The 20,924-nt window shown below is 42.2% G+C and overlaps 1 protein-coding gene across 2 annotated transcripts in view; it reads right to left on the bottom strand.

The window, feature by feature from the left end:
- NBN (nibrin) overlaps positions 1-20,924 on the bottom strand; it is a 38,490-nt gene that overhangs the window by 15,576 nt on the left and 1,990 nt on the right. The window contains exons 1-5 of one of the 2 annotated variants that reach the window (XM_062604623.1): positions 9,330-9,420; positions 7,549-7,682; positions 5,956-6,101; positions 4,643-4,802; positions 4,120-4,223 (exon numbers count right to left, since the gene is read on the bottom strand). In XM_062604623.1, the coding sequence (XP_062460607.1) occupies positions 4,120-4,223; positions 4,643-4,802; positions 5,956-6,101; positions 7,549-7,682; positions 9,330-9,360 (575 nt within the window). In that variant the 5' untranslated portion in view covers positions 9,361-9,420. Of the gene's footprint in view, positions 1-4,119; positions 4,224-4,642; positions 4,803-5,955; positions 6,102-7,548; positions 7,683-9,329; positions 9,421-20,924 lie in introns of those variants that run through there. The other variant, XM_062604622.1, reaches the window with a different exon arrangement.

Below are 20,924 nucleotides of genomic sequence, written 5' to 3'. Positions count from 1 at the left end.
GGTTCACCCTGAAGTCTCTCAATTATTTTGTCTAATAAAAAGAAAAGTGACCATAATTTCTGTTGGGGAACTGATTAGTCAGAAGTGAAATTCTACCCTGAAACTCTCATTTTTGTCACAGCCTGCGATGTCAGCTCCAGTTAACAATGGCATGCCCACATCATAAAACCTCTAGAGTTAAGACAAGCATCTAACTGAGAGTTTCAGGACAGTAATTTACAGGGTACTTGAGCCACATATTCCCTACTACAGCAGTTCTAACAGAGCAAGATGAAGGCACACGATAGAAGAAAGGGAAACTATAGGTCAATTTTAATGATACTGTGCTAATGTCTGTACCCAATCAGCAGTTTATGTTATGTATTCTGTCTGACCACAGAACTAGTTATCTTTACTGTGACTGCTGATTTTACATAGAATCATAGAACCATAGAACAGTTAGGGTTGGAAAGGACCCCAAGATCATCTAGTTCCAACACCCCTGCTGCAGGCAGGGACACCTCACACTAAAGCATGCCACCCAAGCCTCTGTCCAACCTCACCTTGAACACTGCCAGGGACGGAGCATTCACAACCTCCCTGGGCAACCCATTCCAGTGCCTCACCACTCTCACAGCAAAGAACTTCTTACTTATATAGAATCTAAACTTCCCCTGTTTAAGTTTGAACCCATTACCCCTTGTCCTATCACTACAGTCCCTAATGAAGAGTCTATCCTCAGCATCCCTATAGCCCCCATTCAGTTACTGCAAGGCTGCTATGAGGTCTCCACACAGCCTTCTCTTCTCCAGGCTGAACAGACCAAACCTTCTCAGCCTGTCTTCACACAGGAGGTGCTCCAGTCCCCTGATCATCCTCGTGGCCCTCCTCTGGACTTGTTCCAAAAGCTCCATGTCCTTTTTGTGTTGAGGACACCAGAACTGCACACAATACTCCAAGTGAGGTCTCACAAGAGCAGAGTAGAGGGGCAGGATCACCTCCTTCGACCTGCTGGTCACGCTCCTTTTGATGCAGCCCAGGATACAGTTGGCTTTCTGGTCTGCGAGTGCACACTGCCAGCTCATGTTCATTTTCTCATCACCAACACACCCTTTTCATAATACTATGGGGGCAGGGGGGAAGCTAAAACACAGTCCCAAAATCTGGTTTAAGAGCACAATAAATTACATTTATACAGGTTTATATACATACACATACATATCTTTCTTCTTTCCCAATTTATGCAAAGATTAGCAGGTTCTAAGGAAGAAACATACTCCATGAAATGCTAAAATGTTTAAATTTCTGAAAAAAATGCACCATTTGTAAAGACATAAACATTCTTAAGACACTGAATAGTCACCTTATAGCTGAACACAAGAATAAATATGTAAATTTACTACTGCATCCAAGTACATAATTCAATTATGATAGTCTAAAATGCACTAAGTAATTAGTTAGTTTTAAGTAATCTTTGTTCTTTTGTGTTTTTCACAATCAATTGTTGAAGCTTTACATACATAATGGAAATAATCCAGCCTGAAACCATCAAGTTTTGAAAATGAGTATTTGATAAGTCTCAGTAACCTGTTCAAGTCTGTATACAAAAATACTGTTGCACTGAAATAGATTTGGTAAAGTCTACCAATCATAAGAAACAGCAACTTGGATTTTAGATACCAGGCCAGACTTCTGTGTCCTGTGGAGACAGTTACTAACCTAAGATAAATACAGGGAATAAAGTAATATTTAAAGACCAAAGGATGAATAAAAAAGGGATGCAACATCAGTTTCCATTAATTTGGAACTTGACTGTAGCTCCCCTATAAATACATTTCAAACCTGGTTTTTAATTTTAGCAAGAAACTTCAACTGATCATCTCCTCAAAGAAATGTTTGATTTTCCTTTGAAACTCTTATCTAATGCTGATATAAGCTCAAAAGGCAACATAATCTTTTTCCATTTAGGATTCTGAAGCACTCCTTGTCCTCTCTCCCCATAAGCTTTGAGCAGTAACACAGTTACTCAGAAAAGACCTTCTATAGTCTCAAATCTTTCAATAAGTAGATTTTGAGTCTTGGTGAGTCAAAGGCTTAGTTACTTTCCTACTTTTTCAAAGCTGTGCACTATTTACACTGGTCTGCTGTAATAAAATACATCATTTCATACACGGCTGCACGTATGCAGCCATTAGCAAAGTCTTCAGTTATTGTTCTTTGTTGCATAAGTTATCAAAGACTACCAGAGGACTGGGGTAATACACTTCACCATAAAAAGCCTCAAGTAAGAAGGCCCACACTGAACTGCAGTTTTGCAATTCTGTGAAGTCTGATTATTTTTTAGCTTTAAGATTATACTACCCTCAGGTTGTTGAGAGATCAAATCTACAGTAGTAGTCAAGATTTAATTAACAGTGTCACCCTACATTACCACATCAATACACCTTTCTTATTTCATATCCAAACTAGTACTGCCCCAAGTTGTTCAGTGTCTTGTGGGTATAGCTCATGTCAGCTCTAGCTACAATGCAAAATGTAGAGATTCCCTATGAAACTTAAAAGTATTTTTGAAAATAGAGTGCAAAGAGCTGCTAAAACAATTTTCAGTATCTTCCCACCAGCTACACCTTAAAAGTATCACCTGTTTAAAATACTACAATTATTTTAAATATAGATCTGTGTATTACACCACCTGCCTCATTTAGTTTGATTCAGAACTGTCTCTTGGAAAGCTACATAATGGATATACTGATAGTGTCACTAACATTTAGTCAACTCAATTCCTCTAAAGGTCTTAACAGTTAGCAAAAACATCTAAGAAAGGGAAACATACCCATGCAGTTCTATTTTATGAAGCCCTTTTCCATGTCACCCTGGTTCTTCAAACTATTCTAGCACCGGCTATCATCAAACCCACTAAAGAAAATAAACTGCTATGCCCTAACACATACTTATGCATGTATAACCATACATATGTAAACCCAACAGTGATTCTATGCTTCAATACTTATTTTCCCAACTCAAAAGTCTGGAGTCCAGCATTCAACTGGTTAAACACCACACCCAGAAAAGTCATAGTACCTTGAAAGCATTTAAATGATTTTCACAAAATTTTCTCCCTGTTAACTGACATTAAAAGTTCAACATGTTATTCTCAAATGTCAAGTACTCTTACAATGCCCATTCATTACGTATTTAATTTCGCAGTATCTTCCAAAGCATGCAAAGAATAGAAGCAGTTAAAAAAAAACAAACAAAACCACACAACAACAAAGCAGACCCCAAAAACCCCAACAAACAAAAAAAACAAACCAAAACCAACAAAACAAACAGCTACCAATGCAGTTTACCTTTTAAAAATACACAATGGAAACTTCTCACCCACATAAATCATGTGTTCATACAAAATAAACCAACCCAAAACACAACTGTCTCCCTTTTCAAGGTAAAAATAGTAGCAATACAGGCTCAGATGAAATTCTTACACAACAGGATTATTTTACACTTTTCTACCCAGAGAAAATAACCAAAAGGGAATATTCTGCAGTACTTACTCCAAAGTAATAATTTCAAGTTAATTTAACCATGAAAACAATGAGCATTTTATTCTCACATAGTGAAGACCAACGCACAGTAGTCTTACTTCACCTCTTAACAGACAACTAAAATCCCTTGCTATCCCAGGGAAGTCAATGGCCAGGCTAACTCTGTCTTAACCAAAGTTTACAGTAAACTGAGTAACTGTGTAGTGGAAAATTGTGTCTACATAATGAAATAAGCTTGACATAATTTCTTTTATAAAAACATAATTTTATGTTACTGCATCACCAAGATATACCTTGTATCATTTAAGCACCCAAGAGTTTAAATGCTGTTTCAAATATACCAACAAAACAAGCTCCTATTTAGAGCTAGTAACATCTCTTAAGCATAGTCATTTCCAAGAGCTTGTTCTATATACTCAAGGAATAAGAGCAAGAAAATTGCCTGAATATTAAAATGTGTCATATTAAGCATTCTTCCACAAGGAAAGTTACTGTAAATCACCTATTCTGTCAAACATCATCAGATAAATGTGTAGTTACTTGATAATCTACATCACGTAAATTTAATCTGTGACACTGAAAACATGATATTTACCTTTTATGATCTGGCAACTGTTGTCTGGACTGAATAGCTTTGATTAATTCGACAAAAAACTCTGGTTTTATAATTGGCCGGCCACAAATCAGAGCACATATAGTCTGAAAAGACACAAAACGCATCGTTACTCTATGTAAAAAGTTCAGCTAGAATACGGTTCAACTGACATTAGGTTTTTAAGATCTTAGATGTGGAAAACGTCACACAAACAGATAGAATACTGATTTTTGCTACTGAAAACCAGGATGGTTTAGTTTCTAACAGCATAGCTTTTAATTGCTGTATTGACCAAAGTTATGAAAATGTAGAAGGCAACTGATGAGAATCAGTAAAGGTCTTCAAATTTTGCTTGTTTGATTTTTTTCCCCTCCAACCTTTCACCAACATACTCCTCTTTCTAAATGTGGAAGAGCTGATTTTGTTGCTTTGTAGGGGTAAATCTTGAACAGGTCTAGAATTTAATTTGCATCTGTGGGAACACGGCAAAGCAATGCCATCAATATGTAAAAGCTCAACATACCTTAACAGTAACTTTTACTGATACCATTACAAGGTGAGTACAGTCTTTTGTCCATTCATTCACAACAAGGCCTCCAAGCTGCTGGATGGCTTGATTTAAAGCAGTTTTCTGAGCTACATCTAAACATGAGGAGCAGACAACCAAAGGTTCATACTCTACTCTGCAAAAAACAAGAGAAAATTGCTGTAGTTATTTCAGCCAATCATGCTGAACAAACCTGATTTAACTATTATGTTTGTGTCTCAGGGAAATCTGAAGGGGGAAAAAAAAAAACAACAACAAGAAAACACAAGCCACAGCCCCTTCCCCCCTCCCCCCATATTCTTACTTAGACCAAACACAGCTTCAAAATTTCCCAAAGAAACTAAATACTGATTCTTATTCAAAAAACATAACAGTTTGACTGAAATATTTCTAAAGACTTCTGAATCTTTCACAGATATCACATAAGATTACTGCTTCAACAATACTGCAAAGTCAGGGAATATTAGAAGAAATTAAGCGTGCGCTTCCAAAGGCAAAAGTATGCTCAACAAAACAGTCCATGAATAGATTAGTATTTAAAAAAAAAAAAAAAAATCTAAGTGTTGTAGAAGTTCAAGTTCAAAAATTCAAAAACTATTGATTGTAATAAATGGAGGGGAATTTCTATCAAATAATGCCAGCAGCAGTGAAACAAATGAGTCAAATTTCAAGGAACAAAGACAATTCCTGGTTGCTTTAATGCTGATTTTACTGATCATTAGATTTTGTTATATTTACCTGGCATTTCAAGGACTGCTTCATAGATTTAAACAGAGCACTGGCTACCATGTTAAATTTGAAAAATTAAGAAGTTGGATTCACTAAAGAGAATGCATGCATACATCACTGCAACAAGCATTCAATGGCTATTGCTGCACAAAGCACCCTACAGCTATGTCAGTTCTTTTCTCATTACGCCATCAGCAGCTAACAAGGGCTCTGACAAGCTGTCTCCCTACACTAAACTTTCATCTCTTCTTTAGAATCGTTTGTATTATAGGATTTTGTTCTTTACCTAAAATAGCCTGAAAACACTCACTGTATGTGATATATCATCTTCTAAATTGCCAGTGCTTTACTATGAACAATTTAACATCTTAGTGTCAAAATAAATTATATTATAAAAATATGCAATAGAAAACTGTTACAAAAGTTGTGGAGCACAGGCAAAATATTACGCATTCTAAATCCATCACTGTTGCATCACTTGCCAAGTTGTGTGATGTGCTAGAATACTCTTTTCAAAAACTGCAATTTCCTATTTGATATTTTAGAATCAAAGCACTTACCTAAACTTGCTCTCAAGGACTCCAAAGTTGATTCTGTCACCAGACTGCAAGGACACTGAAGGGCCACTGAGTTTTGATCCATTAACAAAGGTACCATACTTAGATGTATCCGTTACTGTTAATATAGGGACTGAGAGAGACTGGCTCTGAAAATAAAAACAAAAATAAGCCGTTATAGTTTATCAGAATGAGACAGTTTTATCATAAATGGGTTACTACCATTATGGATCAAAGCAGTAGATGAGTAACAAAAAGCCTACAAAATACCATCCTAAAGAAAGACTTTGGACAGTGAGGCTGACTACCTCATTACACATCTTCTTGTTTTCACAGTGAAGGAATGAGAGAAAATATACACATTTTTAGCTTCACAACTTCTGTGCTTCTCACACTGAGTTTTTCTGTAAGCTGTGCAAGGCAATCATTTGCCAGGCCAAAGCCTATGCTACTGTGATTTAGCAAGGCTCTGAGATTTATTATTGATGCTTTTACCTACCATTCAGCCCTGGCATAGGTGCCCAAGTCACCTTCCCTCACTCCCATCCTTGAGCACTGCTAGTCTTCCACAAGCTACAAGGGATGCTGACACCAGCATAGCTCAAGAAGAGGTAAGACACTGTCATAAATCCCAAATGGTTCAACAAGTACTATCAGCTTGTTTTCATGGAAATTTTGACACGTAGTTATATATATTATTTGGAATATTAAAATGACAAATTTTACGTATTTAACTTCAAACTATGTACAGTTACATAAATTAAATTCTTGCTGACTGGCTCCAAAATGTCCATAAACATTGCAGCACACAGAATCATAGAAAGGACCCCAAGATCATCTAGTTTCAACTCCCCTGCCATGGGCAGGGACACCTCACACTAAACCATGTCTCCCAAAGCTCTGTCCAACCTGGTCTTGAACACTGCCAGGGACTGGAGCATTCACAACTTCCCTGGGCAACCCATTCCAGTGCCTCATCATCCTTACAGTAAAGAACTTCTTCCTTATATCCAATCTAAACTTCCCCTGTTTAAGTTTTAACCCGTTACCCCTTGTCCTGTCACTACAGTCCCTAATGAGGAGTCCCACCCCAGCATCCCTATAGGCCCCCTTCAGATACTGGAGGGCTGCTACGAGGTCTCCATGCAGCCTTCTCTTCTCCATGAGTAATAGTAAATCACTAAGCACCCTTTGGACATTTTTTTCAGTCCCCTAATCAAATACAGAAAGGAATGAAACAAGAACTAAGCCTGCAGTAAGATAACTGAAGCATCCTTCAGAACCAAGACCTGAAATTTAACTATGTAATGAATTTAATATCATAATTTTCCTGCTATGATTATTTTAATACAAATTCCTACTGAATCTTCACTCTGGAATAAAAGGGAGCTTGAATCAGTAAAATTATGCCACTAAATATCTCAACATAGGCAAGCAACCCTGAGGATAAGAAAAAACAAATCCAAAAGACAGATATCAGTGGTTCTACTCCAAGCATAAAACACCAGTGAGATTGTAATGAGAGTATGTGTGGCCACAGCAGACTGAATTATCCACACAGCACACTTATAGTGCAGTAAAATGCTGGCTACTTACAGTGGTTTTTCCAGGATGACTTACTGTCAGAACCGCATGACTTCGACTGATGGACATATCATGCTGAATTAAAATTGCACAGTTTTTGCGTCCAACAACATATTCTGTACCACTCAAAAGCCGATACGGCTCTCCTAAAAATAGGCAGGAGACAGAAAAATATTAATGTAGAAAAAAAAAAAAACAAAAATACCCTAAGTACTTAGGAAACATTCAAAAGTTTATGTATGTTGCATATATGTTGTGTATGTGAAACTCAACTTTGTCATGCATCATTTATTAGGCTGACTTAAATTACTCATTTAGTTTGTAGACAAAATCTCTTTTCTTCCCCTCTCTCTTGCTTTGTCCATTATAAAAAGTTACATTTTATAATAAACAAAGCAGTTAAAGTGGCAGCACAAATTTAAGGGCAACATGTTTTTATTAATACTCTATTGCTTAACTTTTCTCTTGTATTACTTCTTGAAGATCATGTGTTACACATAGAAGGGCTACATAGAGAAGAAAAAAAAAATTACGTAAGATAGCTTTTCCAAAACACAAGTTTTAAGGGTACATAATTTATTTACATAGCATATTAAGAGGTTTAGAGGAAAATGTCCTCTTAATGAATGTAAAAAGATCTGCAATGTAAATCAAACTGACAGTAAGTTGTCTCTGACCTATGCTTTAGCTCATTCTTGGTATCCATCATCTAGACCACATGGTGGCTTTCAGTGACGACATCCAAAAGGTGTTACCTACTCGTCAAAATCAGAAATGTTTATTGATGAAAATTAATTAATAACTACAGATTAAGTTCTACTTAACAGCCTTGGACAAGTAACTTTCCAAAAGTGAACTGCACAGAAATGACTGACCTGAACATAATGACAATCCCACTATTCTTGCTCTTCCTCAAGTTTTCCAGGCAGTAAGATATAACTCAGTTCATTTCAATGCGATTAGGTACTACCCCACTAGGAGTTAAACCAGACATCCAAAATTCACTTCCAATGAAACAGGAAATAAAGAGCAGATGAAGTTGTGATAGGACTACTTGTTATACAGACAAAAAAAACATTTAAGTCAAGAAGAAAACTGTATATTATATGATACCTATTGTCAAAGTTATCAATGTATCAAAACTCCTATGGATAAGGGAACAGATGAAAAAAGGCACAGTGGCAATTCAGTTTCAGAACTCTGCATCCAAGAAACAACATGACGTCTTAAGTTCAATGCCTGGTCCTTGAAGCATCAACACAGTATTTACACAACTTCTCTGAAAGGGCAGCTGTCAACCTCAGAGACTCCTGAGGCTGACTTCTGCCTCAGAGATCAACTCCTCAGGTACTTTAAAGCAGCGCCCTGTGACCTGCTACACTGGCTGCAGCAACACCTGAAAACACCCTACACGGGATGGCAGACCAAAACCATTCTGTTAAATTTAACGGGAGCTGCCGTCCGCGGCGCCCAAGGGAATATCGGAGGCTCAGTGCTGGACGAGCGCCCGGAACAGAGGACTTCTGCCACCGGTGGCCCACACCGGGCCAACACAGCTCTGCCCGAGGACCACGGACAAGCAAGCCCGACTGCAGACCACCGTGGAAGCCAAACCACCGGCTCCCGGCGCCGGCACTACCGCAAGGCAGCTTCCGGCCTCACGGGCCGCCGCGGGCTGCGAACCTGAGGCCGGGATGCGCCCTCAGGCCGAGGACCCGCACACGCACAGGCTAGGGAAGGGCCAGCGCCCGCAGTGCCCAGGCCCAGCCCGCCGCGCTCTGCCGTTCCCTCACCTGTTCCTGCGGCGGGCAGCAGCTTCCACATGCTGGACAGCAGGCCTGGGAAGCCACAGCGCACAGGGATGGAGTCCGCTCAGCGTCCCCGCGGTTCCCCGGCGAGGCAGCCACAGGAAGAGAAATCCCCTCCCTCGCTACCGCTAGGACCACTGGGACCCGCCCACTTCCCGTCCCGTCCAGGCCCTGAGAGGGAGGCTGCGGCCGCGCAGCAGAAGCGAACGGATGGGAAGGGAAAGGAAACAACACCGGCTGCTGCCGGCGGGAGGCCTCTTAGCGCATGCGCAGTGATGGTGCGGGGGGTGCTGCCGGTGGGTGGTTCCTCACCTGAGTCCTTCTGGTGTCCACTGCTCCCGGCACACGACCCCTTTAAGTCCCCCGGGGAGCAGGCGGTCCCCCCTGTCCGATAACAGATTGGGTCGGCACTGTTATAAAAACCTAATATCGCCAATCTGTTTTAATTGCTTTTTATTATAATTAATATCGAGAGGCAAAAAGCAATCAGCACTGGGTGCACCAGAGAGTTTCCGCTCTGCCCAAGATGCACAAGGGGAACTTCTGGGGATAGTCTCCTATACTTTTTTGGTCTTGGGTTTCAGCCAATCCTGCTGCCTTATTTTCCCGGGCTGCTTGGGTTTCAGCCAGTCCTGTTGTCTTCTTTTCCCGGGCTTGTTGGGTTTCAGCCAATCCTGTTGTCTTCTTCTCCCGGGCTTCTCCACCTGTTGCTGGGGCCTTGTCTCTGGGTGAAGAAATATCTTAGAAAGGTTACTAAACGTCTTGGTAATGCATTAACAGGAAGATGTCTATCACAAGTCTGACTGCCATCTTAGCCCCCATAAATTCCACTCCTTATGTGTTTATTTGTTCAGCACACAGATTTCACAACGTTCTGTAACAGGGCATATCTCTAAGTTACCTACCCCCCTCCCCCCTTTTCTAATAACATTCATGCAATTTAAACAATGAACAAAACATTTCTTTGAACAATATTGCGGTTGACCCAGGGGAATTATTCCCTTGTTTCTTCTTCCTCCTCACTGTGGTATTGACAGGGACACTTATCATACCCTTTGCACATAGCACAATGATCACAAGGGATTCCATCTCCACACAAAGTGCAATGATCACTAGGACCCCTGAGTTGCTGACATGAATCACTCTGATGTAACTCACAGCACCGACAGCCCCAGGCTGAACTGAGGCTGGGCGCCTGGGCCCCGAGGGCTAGGCGCTGGTTGGAACCCAGGTGAGGGTATGCAAGGGCCAGTAAGGCCTGAGGAGACCACCACCTTAGCACCTGCGTCTCTCTGACCTACCCTTCATGTTGCCATAACATCCTTAACAAAATGCAACAGGAAATACTATTGTCCTGGGTTTAGCAGCAGCAGTCAATTTTTCTCCTTCTTGGTAGCTGGTGCAGCGCTGTGTTTTCACTTTCAGCCTGGGAACAGTGCTGATGACACTGATGTTTTTAGTTGTTGCTAAGTAATGTTTACCCTGACCAAGGACTTTGTGAGTCTCATGCTCTGCCGGGGAGGAGGGGAAGCCAGGAGGAAGCAGAGACAGGACACCTGGCCCAAGCTAGCCAAAGAGGTATTCCATACCACAGCACGTCATGCTCAGGGGAGTAACTGAGAGTTACCTGGAAGGACACAGGGTCTTCTGGGTTGGACTCGTTTTTTGGCAGGTGGTATCATATTCTCTTCCCTTGTTATTTCTCTTACCATTATTATCACTGGTGGTAGCAGTAGTGGTTTGTGTTATACCTTAGTTACTGGACTGTTCTTAACACACAGGAGTTACATTCTTTTGATTCTCCTCCCCATCCCTCCTGGAGCAGGGAAGGGGTGGGGGGGTGGGGAAGGAAAGAAAGAGGGAGAAAAAGGGGGGGAGTGAGTGAAAGAGCTGTCTGGCTAAGTTTAAACCACAACAGTTCTTTTTGGTGCCCCATGTGGGGCACAAAGGGTTGAGATAACGACTGATCTGTCTGGATTAATATTCACTTGTCACAATGCTGATTTATTGGCTCTCAAAGTTGTTCCTCTTGATCTCACAGTTTCAATATATCATACCTTACTTCCATCCGGTATTTGCTGTATTAGTGTTTTTCAAGTGTGGGGCTTGGGCTAAGGTTCTTGTCTCGTTGTACTTTATGGTAATGACTTGTAATACAATAGAATTATTGATCATGAAACTGATCTGGCTTATGTTCCCAGCATGGTCACCACCTTTATGCTTTGGGAGGTATATAATAAAAGTGCTTAGCAATTACACATCTTTTCTCTCCTTCTCGGGTGGTCAACCTGTGAAGGAGACATTCTTTTACCCTCCCAGTCCCACCTCCCCCCCAGACCGTTTACAGCATCATTTGAGAGTTTTGAAGTTTTTGAATGGTCTTTTAATACTGTTGAGACTTATTTGCTGATTGCGATGGGGATCACCATGTTGGCACACATACAGAGTGTGTTTTGCCCACGACCATTTCATCTGATTTCAAAAGTTAAGCAGAGTCAGGTGTTGGGTCTTGTCTGCGGTTAAATGACGATATAGGAGGACCAAGAGATTTTCCCCAAGGCTGGACAGCCGTGAGTGGCAGGGTGTGTGGGATAGTATGGGCAAGTATCTAGGCCAGTGGGCCCCTCCGGTACTTTGGAATTTCACCACCCAACAACTGCAAAATCCAGAAGAATTAGTAAAACACTTAAATGAGGCGTGTGGTCATTCTGGCCATACCAGAGACGGACAAATCATGGCAACGTGCTGGGGCTTGGCCTATGCTTACAGGGCCTTGTTCAACACTATCCAGCACCTTCAAAAGGAAAAAAATGTTGGTGGATCTGAGGGCAAAGCAACAGTCAGCGCAGCTACTCCAGCTCCAGGCACAGCAGCTTCACCACCCCCAGGGACAAGTACAGTCACTACTCAAACTTTGGCTGCAACGAACAGCACAGCTACCCCAGTGGGAAGGAAAGCAGCTACTCAAACTTCAACTGCAACAGACAGTGCGGCTACCCCAGCTCCAAGCACAGCAGCTACACCACCCCCAGCAACAAGTACAGTCACTATTCAAACCACAGTGATAATCACTGCAGCTAAACCAGAGGACCAATTCGTACCAATATCAGTTGCCCCTGTACACGAGAGAAAAAGCAAAAAAGAGACAAGAAGGGTGAAGCAAGATGAAGAAACAATGTACTCGCCACCCAGGCCAGCATCTGATCAAGAGTCATCATCACATGACGAAGAAGAAGAAGAAGAGGTGACTTCTCAACCTCAGACCTCAACCGAGCTATGGAATATGCAAAAAGATTTTACCCGTCAACCAGGGGAGCACATCATCACCTGGTTGCTTCGATGCTGGGACAATGGGGCTGATGGTCACGAACTAGAAGGTACAGAAGCCAAGCAGCTGGGATCACTTGCTAGAGAAGGGGAAATTGACAAAGCAATTACAAGAGAGAAAAAGTCCCTCAGTCTTTGGAGGCAGCTCTTGGCAGCTGTGAAAGAAAAGTTTCCATACAAGGACGAAGTTATGAGTCATATCAGCCAAGTGGACTACTTTAGACAAAGGCATCCAGTCTCTGAGGGATTCAGCCATCGTAGAGATGATCTATCACATCAAGCCAAATAATGGGGATATACCCATAGACCCAGATGAAGTCAAATGTACACGACCCATGTGGGAAAACTTACACGGAATGCACCGTCATCATATGCCCATTCGTTAACAACAGTAACCTGGAATGACATAGTACCACTAACAGTGGATGAAATGATTCATAAACTCTGAGAGTTCAAAGACAATCTCACCCCTTCCATCATCTCAGCTGTGGAAAAACTGTCCCAGGATCTCAAACAATTGAGGGTCGATCTATCTGATTTATCCAGCTCCTCACGTGTACCAACACGTGATGTACACATCTCAGCTATTAACAAAAGGCGTCCTATTGTTCGAGGGAGGAGATACAGGAGGTATAAGCCATGGGCCACCCTATGGTTTTACCTGCGGGATCACGGAGAAGACAGACAAAGTGGGATGGAAAACCTACTTCAGCTTTGGAGGAACGGGTGAGTGAATAGAAGAGGGGAGCAAGGGTCAAGACTGATCATCCCATGAGAGCTATGGCTTCGGTCTCTGGTGAGCAGGTTCCCAGATGGAGTGGAAGAGCTGATTTTACTCCAGCTCCTGTGATAATGAAGAATAATCCCTTTTACCACGACTTAAGTGTCCAACACTGTGATGACCATTAGAGGGGCCCTGCCTCCAGCCAGGTGGAGGTAGGGGACAATCGGATTTATTGGACTGTGTGGATCAGATGGCCTGGCACATCAGTCCCACAGAAGTATAAGGCTCTAGTAGATACTGGTGCACAGCGTACCCTGATGCCATCAAGCTGTCAAGGGGTGGAACCCATCCCTATTTCTGGAGTGACAGGAGGATCCCAGGAGTCGACTGTACTGGAGGCTGAAATCAGCCTGACAGGGAGGGAATGGCAAAAGCACCCCATTGTGACTGGTCCAGAGGCTCCATGCATCCTTGGCATAGACTACCTCAGGAGAGGGTACTTCAAAGACCCAAGAGGGTACCAATGGGCTTTTGGTATTGCTGCTTTGGAGGCTAAGGAAATTAAGCAGCTGTCCACCTTCCCTGGTCTCTCAGAGGTTCCTTCTGTTGTGGGGTTGCTGAAAGTTGCAACCACAACAGTGCACCGGCGGCAATATCGCCCCAACCGTGTCTCCCTGATTCCCATCCATCAGCTGGTCCATAGACTGGAGAGTCAGGGAGTGATCAGCAGGACCCGCTCACCCTTTAATAGCCCCATATGGCCAGTGCGAAAGTCTAATGGAGAGTGGAGACTAACAGTAGACTGTCGTGGCCTGAATGAAGTCACACCACCACTGAGTGCTGCCATACCGGACATGCTAGAACTTCAGCATGAACTAGAGTCAAAGGCAGCCAAGTGGTATGCCACGACTGATATTGCCAATGCATTTTTCTTAATTCCTTTGGCAGCAGAGTGCAGGCCACTGTTTGCTTTTACTTGGAGGGGTGTCCAGTTCACTTGCCACCGACTGCCCCAGGGGTGGAAACGCAGCCCTACCATTTGCCATGGACTAATCCAGACTGCACTGGAAGAGGGTCAAGCTCCAGAACACCTGCAATACATTGATGACATTATTGTGTGGGGCAATACAGCAGAAGAAGTCTTTGAGAAAGGGAGGAAAATAATCCAAATCCTGCTGAAAGCTGGTTTTGCCATAAAACGGAGTAAGGTCAAGGGACCTGCACAGGAGATTCAATTTTTGGGAATAAAATGGCAAGATGGATGTAGACAGATCCCCACAGATGTGATCAACAAGATAATAGCAACTACTAATAGCAAATACCAACTAATAAAAAAGAAATGCAACCTTTCTTGGGTGCAGTGGGGTTCTGGAGAATGCACATCCCAAATTACAGTTCGATTGTAAGCCCTCTCTATCACGTGACCCAGAAGAAGAATGATTCTAAATGGGGCCCTGAGCAGCAACAAGCCTTTGAGCAAATTAAACGTGAGATAGTTCATGCAGTAGCCCTTGGACCAGTCTGGACCGGGCCAGGTGTAAAAAATGTACTGTACACCACAGCTGGGGAGAACGGTCCTACCTGGAGCCTCTGGCAGAAAGCTCCAGGGGAGACTCGAGGTCGACCCCTCGGCTTTTTTTGTCGGGGATACAAAGGATCTGAGGCCAGCTATAACCCAACTGAGAAAGAGGTACTGGCAGCCTATGAAGGGGTTTGGGCTGCTTCAGAAGTGATTGGCACTGAAGCACAGCTCCTTCTGGCACCCCGGATGCCCATGCTGGGCTGGATGTTCAAAGGCAGAGTCTCCTCTACACATCATGCAACTGATGCTACATGGAGTAAATGGGCTGCACTAATTACACAGCGAGCTCGAATAGGAAATCCCAGTCGTCCAGGCATTCTAGAGGTCATCATGGACTGGCCAGAGGGCAAAGATTTTGGAATGTCACCAGAGGAGGAGGTGATGCGTGCTGAAGAGGCCCCACCATATAATAAACTGTCAGAAAGTGAAAAGCAGTATGCCTTGTTTACTGATGGCTCTTGCCGTATTGTGGGAAAGCATCGGAGATGGAAGGCAGCTGTATGGAGTCCTGGACGACAAGTTGCAGAAACTGCTGAAGGAGAGGGTGAATCGAGTCAGTTTGTCGAGGTGAAAGCCATCCAGCTGGCCCTGGACATTGCTGAACGAGAAACGTGGCCAGTACTTTATACTGACTAATGGATGGTGGCAAATGCCCTGTGGGGGTGGTTGAAGCAATGGAAGCAGAGCAACTGGCAACGCAGAGGTAAACCCATCTGGGCTGCTGCACTGTGGAAAGATATTGCTGCCCGGGTGCAGAATGTGGTGGTGAAGGTACATCATATAGATGCCCATGTACCCAAGAGTCGGGCCACTGAGGAACACCAGAACAACCAACAGGTGGATAAAGCGGCTAAGATTGAAGTGGCTCAGATGGACTTAGATTGGCAACATAAAGGTGAATTATTTTTGGCCTGGTGGGCCCATGACACTTCAGGCCATCAGGGCAGAGATGCAACATATAGATGGGCCTGTGATCGAGGGGTGCATTTAACAATGGACACTATTGCCCAGGTTATTCATGAGTGTGAAACTTGTGCTGCAATTAAACAAGCCAAAAGAATAAAGCCTCTTTGGTATGGAGGACAATGGTTGAAGTATAAATATGGGGAGGCCTGGCAGATTGACTATATCACACTGCCACCAACCCGCCAAGGGAAGAGCCATGTGCTTACCATGGTGGAAGCAACCACCGGATGGCTGGAAACATACGCAGTGCCCCAAGCCACTGCCCGGAACACTATCCTGGGCCTTGAGAAACAGATTTTGTGGTGACACGGCACCCCAGAGAGAACTGGGTCAGACAATGGGACTCATTTCTGGAATAACCTTATAGATATTTGGGCCAAAGAGCATGGCATTGAGTGGGTATATCACATCCCCTACCATGCACCAGCCTCTGGGAAAATCGAACAGTACAATGGGCTCTTAAAAACTACACTGAGAGCAATGGGTGGGGGAACTTTCAAGCATTGGGATACACGCTTACCAAAGGCCACCTGGTTGGTCAACACCAGAGGATCCACCAACAGGGCTGGCCCAGCCCAGTCAGAACTTTTACATATTGTAAAGGGGGACAAAGTTCCCGTGGTGCATATGAAGAATTTGCTGGGGAAGACAGTCTGGGTTATTCCTGCTTCAGGTAAAGGCAAACCCACTCGTGGGATTGCTTTTGCTTAGGGACCTGGATATACTTGGTGGGTAATGTGGAAGATCGGGATGTCCGATGTATACCTCAAGGGGATTTGGTTATAGGGGAAAATAGCCAATGAACTTAATTGTATGCTGCTGCTGCTTGCTGTGTAATACTTTTATAGCCCATCAACTAGAGGTCTTCAGGTCACCAGTGACTAGCCCTGACTTCCCTCCAACCATCATCCCAACAGAGAATGAACTTTGATAGAACCAGACGAGTTCTGCAGTAAAGGAACCATCAACATCAGCAGGCAACGATCCAATACTGCACACAGCCTTTCCTGCCCTGAAAGACTGTTACAAGGGATGGAACCTGACATCATGGACCGGATGGACTCGGCAGCATTATAGGGATTGGTTCATGCACAAAGAAATGATCTCTTTCTCTCGGTCTGTGTGTGTATGTGGATGTATATATATGTGAGAGCAATGGTATATTGAAAATGTGGGATCTGAGCATGACGTGAATGGTATGGAATAAGGGGTGGATACTGTCCTGGGTTTAGCAGTAGCAGTCAATTTTTCTCCTTCTTGGTAGCTGGTGCAGCACTGTGTTTTCACTTTCAGCCTGGGAACAGTGCTGATAACACCGGTGTTTTTAGTTGTTGCTAAGTAATGTTTAGCCTGACCAAGGACTTTGTGAGTCTCATGCTCTGCCAGGGAGGAGAGGAGGCCGGGAGGAGGCCAAAGAGGTATTCCATACCACAGCACGTCATGCTCAGGGGGGTAACTGAGAGTTACCCGGAAGCACATGGGGTCTTCTGGGTTGGACTCGTTTTTCGGCAGGTGGTATCGTATTCTCTTCCCTTGTTATTTCTCTTATCATTATTATCATTGGTGGTAGCAGTAGTGGTTTGTGTTATACCTTAGTTACTGGACTGTTCTTATCTCAACACACGGGAGTTACATTCTTTTGATTCTCCTCCCCATCCCTCCGGGTGCGGGGAAGGGGGGTGGGGAAGGAAAGAAAGAGGGGAGTGAGTGAAAGAGCTGGCTGGCTGGGTTTAAACCACAACAACTATAGAGACTCTTCTCTTTGCAGAAATTAACTTTTGGATAAAAGAAATAAACTTAGCTAAAATTTTAAGTAAAAATAAAATGAAGCACTTGGAAGTTTGAAGGCCACTTGTCAAGTTACCAAAGACTTGGGGAAAAAAAGTTACCAAAGACTACTCTGTTACACTGAATTTTCTGTAAAGGCACAGCAGAGGAAAGGTACGGAGAAGCCACCCCTGCATGACTCCGGTCCTATTGAGGTATGGCTCCAAGCACCCATTTCTCTTCTTGCTATGCAGCTCACAGCAGCAGGGTGTCAAAGCTCTGATGTTCATGATGTTCATCAAGCCAGCCAGCAAGTGGAGAGCAGTTTTTTTCCTACTGGGCAATGGTCTTGTTTCTCAAGTGATCACTCTTGGTAGATTGGTTGTCCTTTTGTCTTTGCAAAACAGGGAAAGCTTTCAGGGATATGTTCACAGTCAGTTAAAATGTTTTAGCATAAGAAAACCCATGCAGTTAAAATACGGGGACTTGGGGTAACATTTTTCTAATAGGAAAAGATTAAAACATGAAGAAATGTAAATACAATCTGTCAGAAACGTTGCTTCTGGAGAATCGTAATCCGTTAAATCTTCATGTGTTACAACTTTAGGTATCCTTTGTCCATAAATGTTCACTTTGATACCTTTTTATATTTTCATCCCTGTGCTTCTTTGTAGATGAATGGTTGCTGTCTCCTTAATCTATTTTCTTGTGAGTTTCCTTCATCTTTGCTTGTTTTTTTAGTCCCTCATAATTTTGCAGTTTCGGTCAGTTTTGTGTTAAGGTGACCAGAAATACAGAGCTAAATTCCTAAATGAAACTATTTCTCAGCCTTATATAGCAGTCCCTACATATTCTCTGTATTGTTGTCATTATTCCATGTCTTATTTATCATATTAGCTTCTGTCATCACAACCTCATATGACAAATCATCATCATAAGAAACAGTATGAATCCTGTAAACCCCATTATAGTGTTCATACTTCCAATTTCAAGGCATTTATTCAATTTTATTTTATAGTCTGCTACCATGTTTTCCTACTCATTCGCCTTCTTGCAGTATCTCTGATCCTGATTGAACTGTCTTCTGTTTATTTTGTTCCTTTTGTTCCTTTTTTTTAGTTCATAAATAAATGAATAAATAAATTCATGTGAGTCCAAACCTCAGAGACTATCAGAGCAGAAAGAGGCATTTCAGATATTTATATGGACTGCAGACTTAACTTGCATGTAACTGGTGAAATAGTACCACAGTTGACTAACCCCCAAGAAACCATATCTAAACAGAATATTGAGCTGATCTGTCATTAAACTTTTATTGAGCTGCCCTATCATTAAACTCTTCCCCTTAACAGAAATATAGGTCTGCATTATTTCCATGTTGATATTTTATCCCTCATCTAAAATTTGATTTTTTTTTTTTTTCTTTTAGTAGTCTTTTGTGTCAAAAGACTCTTTGACTATCTTTAAACATCAGGTGCTGTGAATTTCTTCCGACAAGGTAGTTTGAGTGGCAGGAACATCATTGGCATGCAAGTTTACAAGGAGGACTCAGGTTTCTGCTGAGCTCTACGTTATGCCACTAGGCCAGACCCTTGAAAGTCTAGTCATGCCTGCCAGTTCTTACATACTCAGGCATTTCTGTAAGAGATTACTGAGACATAGTTTATCTTTCGAAGACTAGTGCTAGTTAAGACACTTTCAGATCATGCTTTTTAGGTTTTACAATTTTTAATTACCTTTTCCCTATATATGTCAGATTTACAGTCCTATCATTTCTCATTTCTCTAAAAGATTCTTTTTAAAAATCCTGTATTTTCTGCACTTTAAACCTCCTGACATACTTTAAAGTAGAGAGTGGATGATTTCATATTTCACTTAAGTTATTGTTAAACTCTTCCTGAACTTGTAGATAAGCATCACCCAAACTGAAGAAGGATTTTATAAAGTGGAGAAATAGCCTATTAGGCAGAGTTATTTTCATTGCAAAATGCAGATGGTCTGCCTTCAATTACATTTATTGATTATGTTCTATGAGACATGAAAGTGTTATTTCAGTTTATTTCTAATTAATCTGCTTCCTAGTCTTGGAGATGACTTTCTCTTATTACCAGAAAATAACAGGTCTGGTATAGGAATTGCACCTCATTGATGAAAGCTGCTGAAAAACATTTTGTAAATTTTGTTTGGTCATATCTTCTCAATCACATTTACCATGACAATATGATTCTTTCAGAGGTAGCTGTTTGGCACATTTGCATCTTCCAATGTGTAAAAGGTTTGCTGTTGTAGCTGGTTTCCTGTTAGCTTAATTTCAGTGAAACTTTATAAATTCTGTAGTAACTGTTAATTTTAAAACATCTCTTGAACTATATTCACTCCCTTTCTCCAACTTTTCTTTGGGGATTATGTATCTCTTGAGACTCTGTGTGTTTTGAGATAACTGATTTTAATGAAATGTTGCTACCTAAAACTTACAGTGACTCTTTTAACACCTGCCAGATGTTTGTCATACAGCTTCAATGATAGTATGGCAAGTACTGCTTAGTGGTGTGGCTCTATTTCTTCAGTGGCTGCTAGATGGTATACAGGACTAATAATGATATTATGTACTGTAGAACTTACTGTACCATCAGAGATTAACAATTTTTTTTCTGTATGTTGAACGTTGAGCTGCTTGACCATTTTTATACAGAGCACTGATGACTAAGTGTAGGATTTGAATTCTGATGCCTCTGAACTCCCATAGCAGTCAGTGTCTATTAAGTTTGCCTGGAATCCCTTATTTAAAAGTTGGCAATATAGACCCACTGACAGGTTTGTTGTCCTTCATGCCAAGTTTTACAAGCGCGCAGTTTCACTGGTGTCACCTCTTCTCAAAACCTCCGGCTTTACTGAATCCAAAGGTTCCCACAGCTACTGTGCTACTCCAGCACCCCCTTGCCCTGCCTTATGGCCAGATATAATGCTGCAGGCTTCTTTGCTTTGTTACCCAGGCTGTGCAAAAGGCTGGATATCAGTCAACTGTTACCTTTCTGAGTAGCCAGTCTATGTGCACATCACAGATAAATGTTTTGTTAACTCAGAGTAATCCCTTTTAGATTAGCATGGTTTAATGTTCACTGGTCAGGCCTTTTCTGAACACTACTGACAGTGCTAAATTTGGAATGAGGAATCTTTTGTCATTCTGGTTGTGATAAACACATAAATGTATTGG

Source organism: Pezoporus occidentalis, unplaced genomic scaffold, assembly GCF_034315485.1.
Source record: "Pezoporus occidentalis ecotype Australia unplaced genomic scaffold, CSIRO_AGI_Poc_V1 ctg87, whole genome shotgun sequence".
NCBI lineage: Eukaryota > Metazoa > Chordata > Aves > Psittaciformes > Psittacidae > Pezoporus > Pezoporus occidentalis.
Note: the sequence above shows the minus strand (reverse complement) of the source record. Positions and strands in the feature narration are given on the sequence as shown.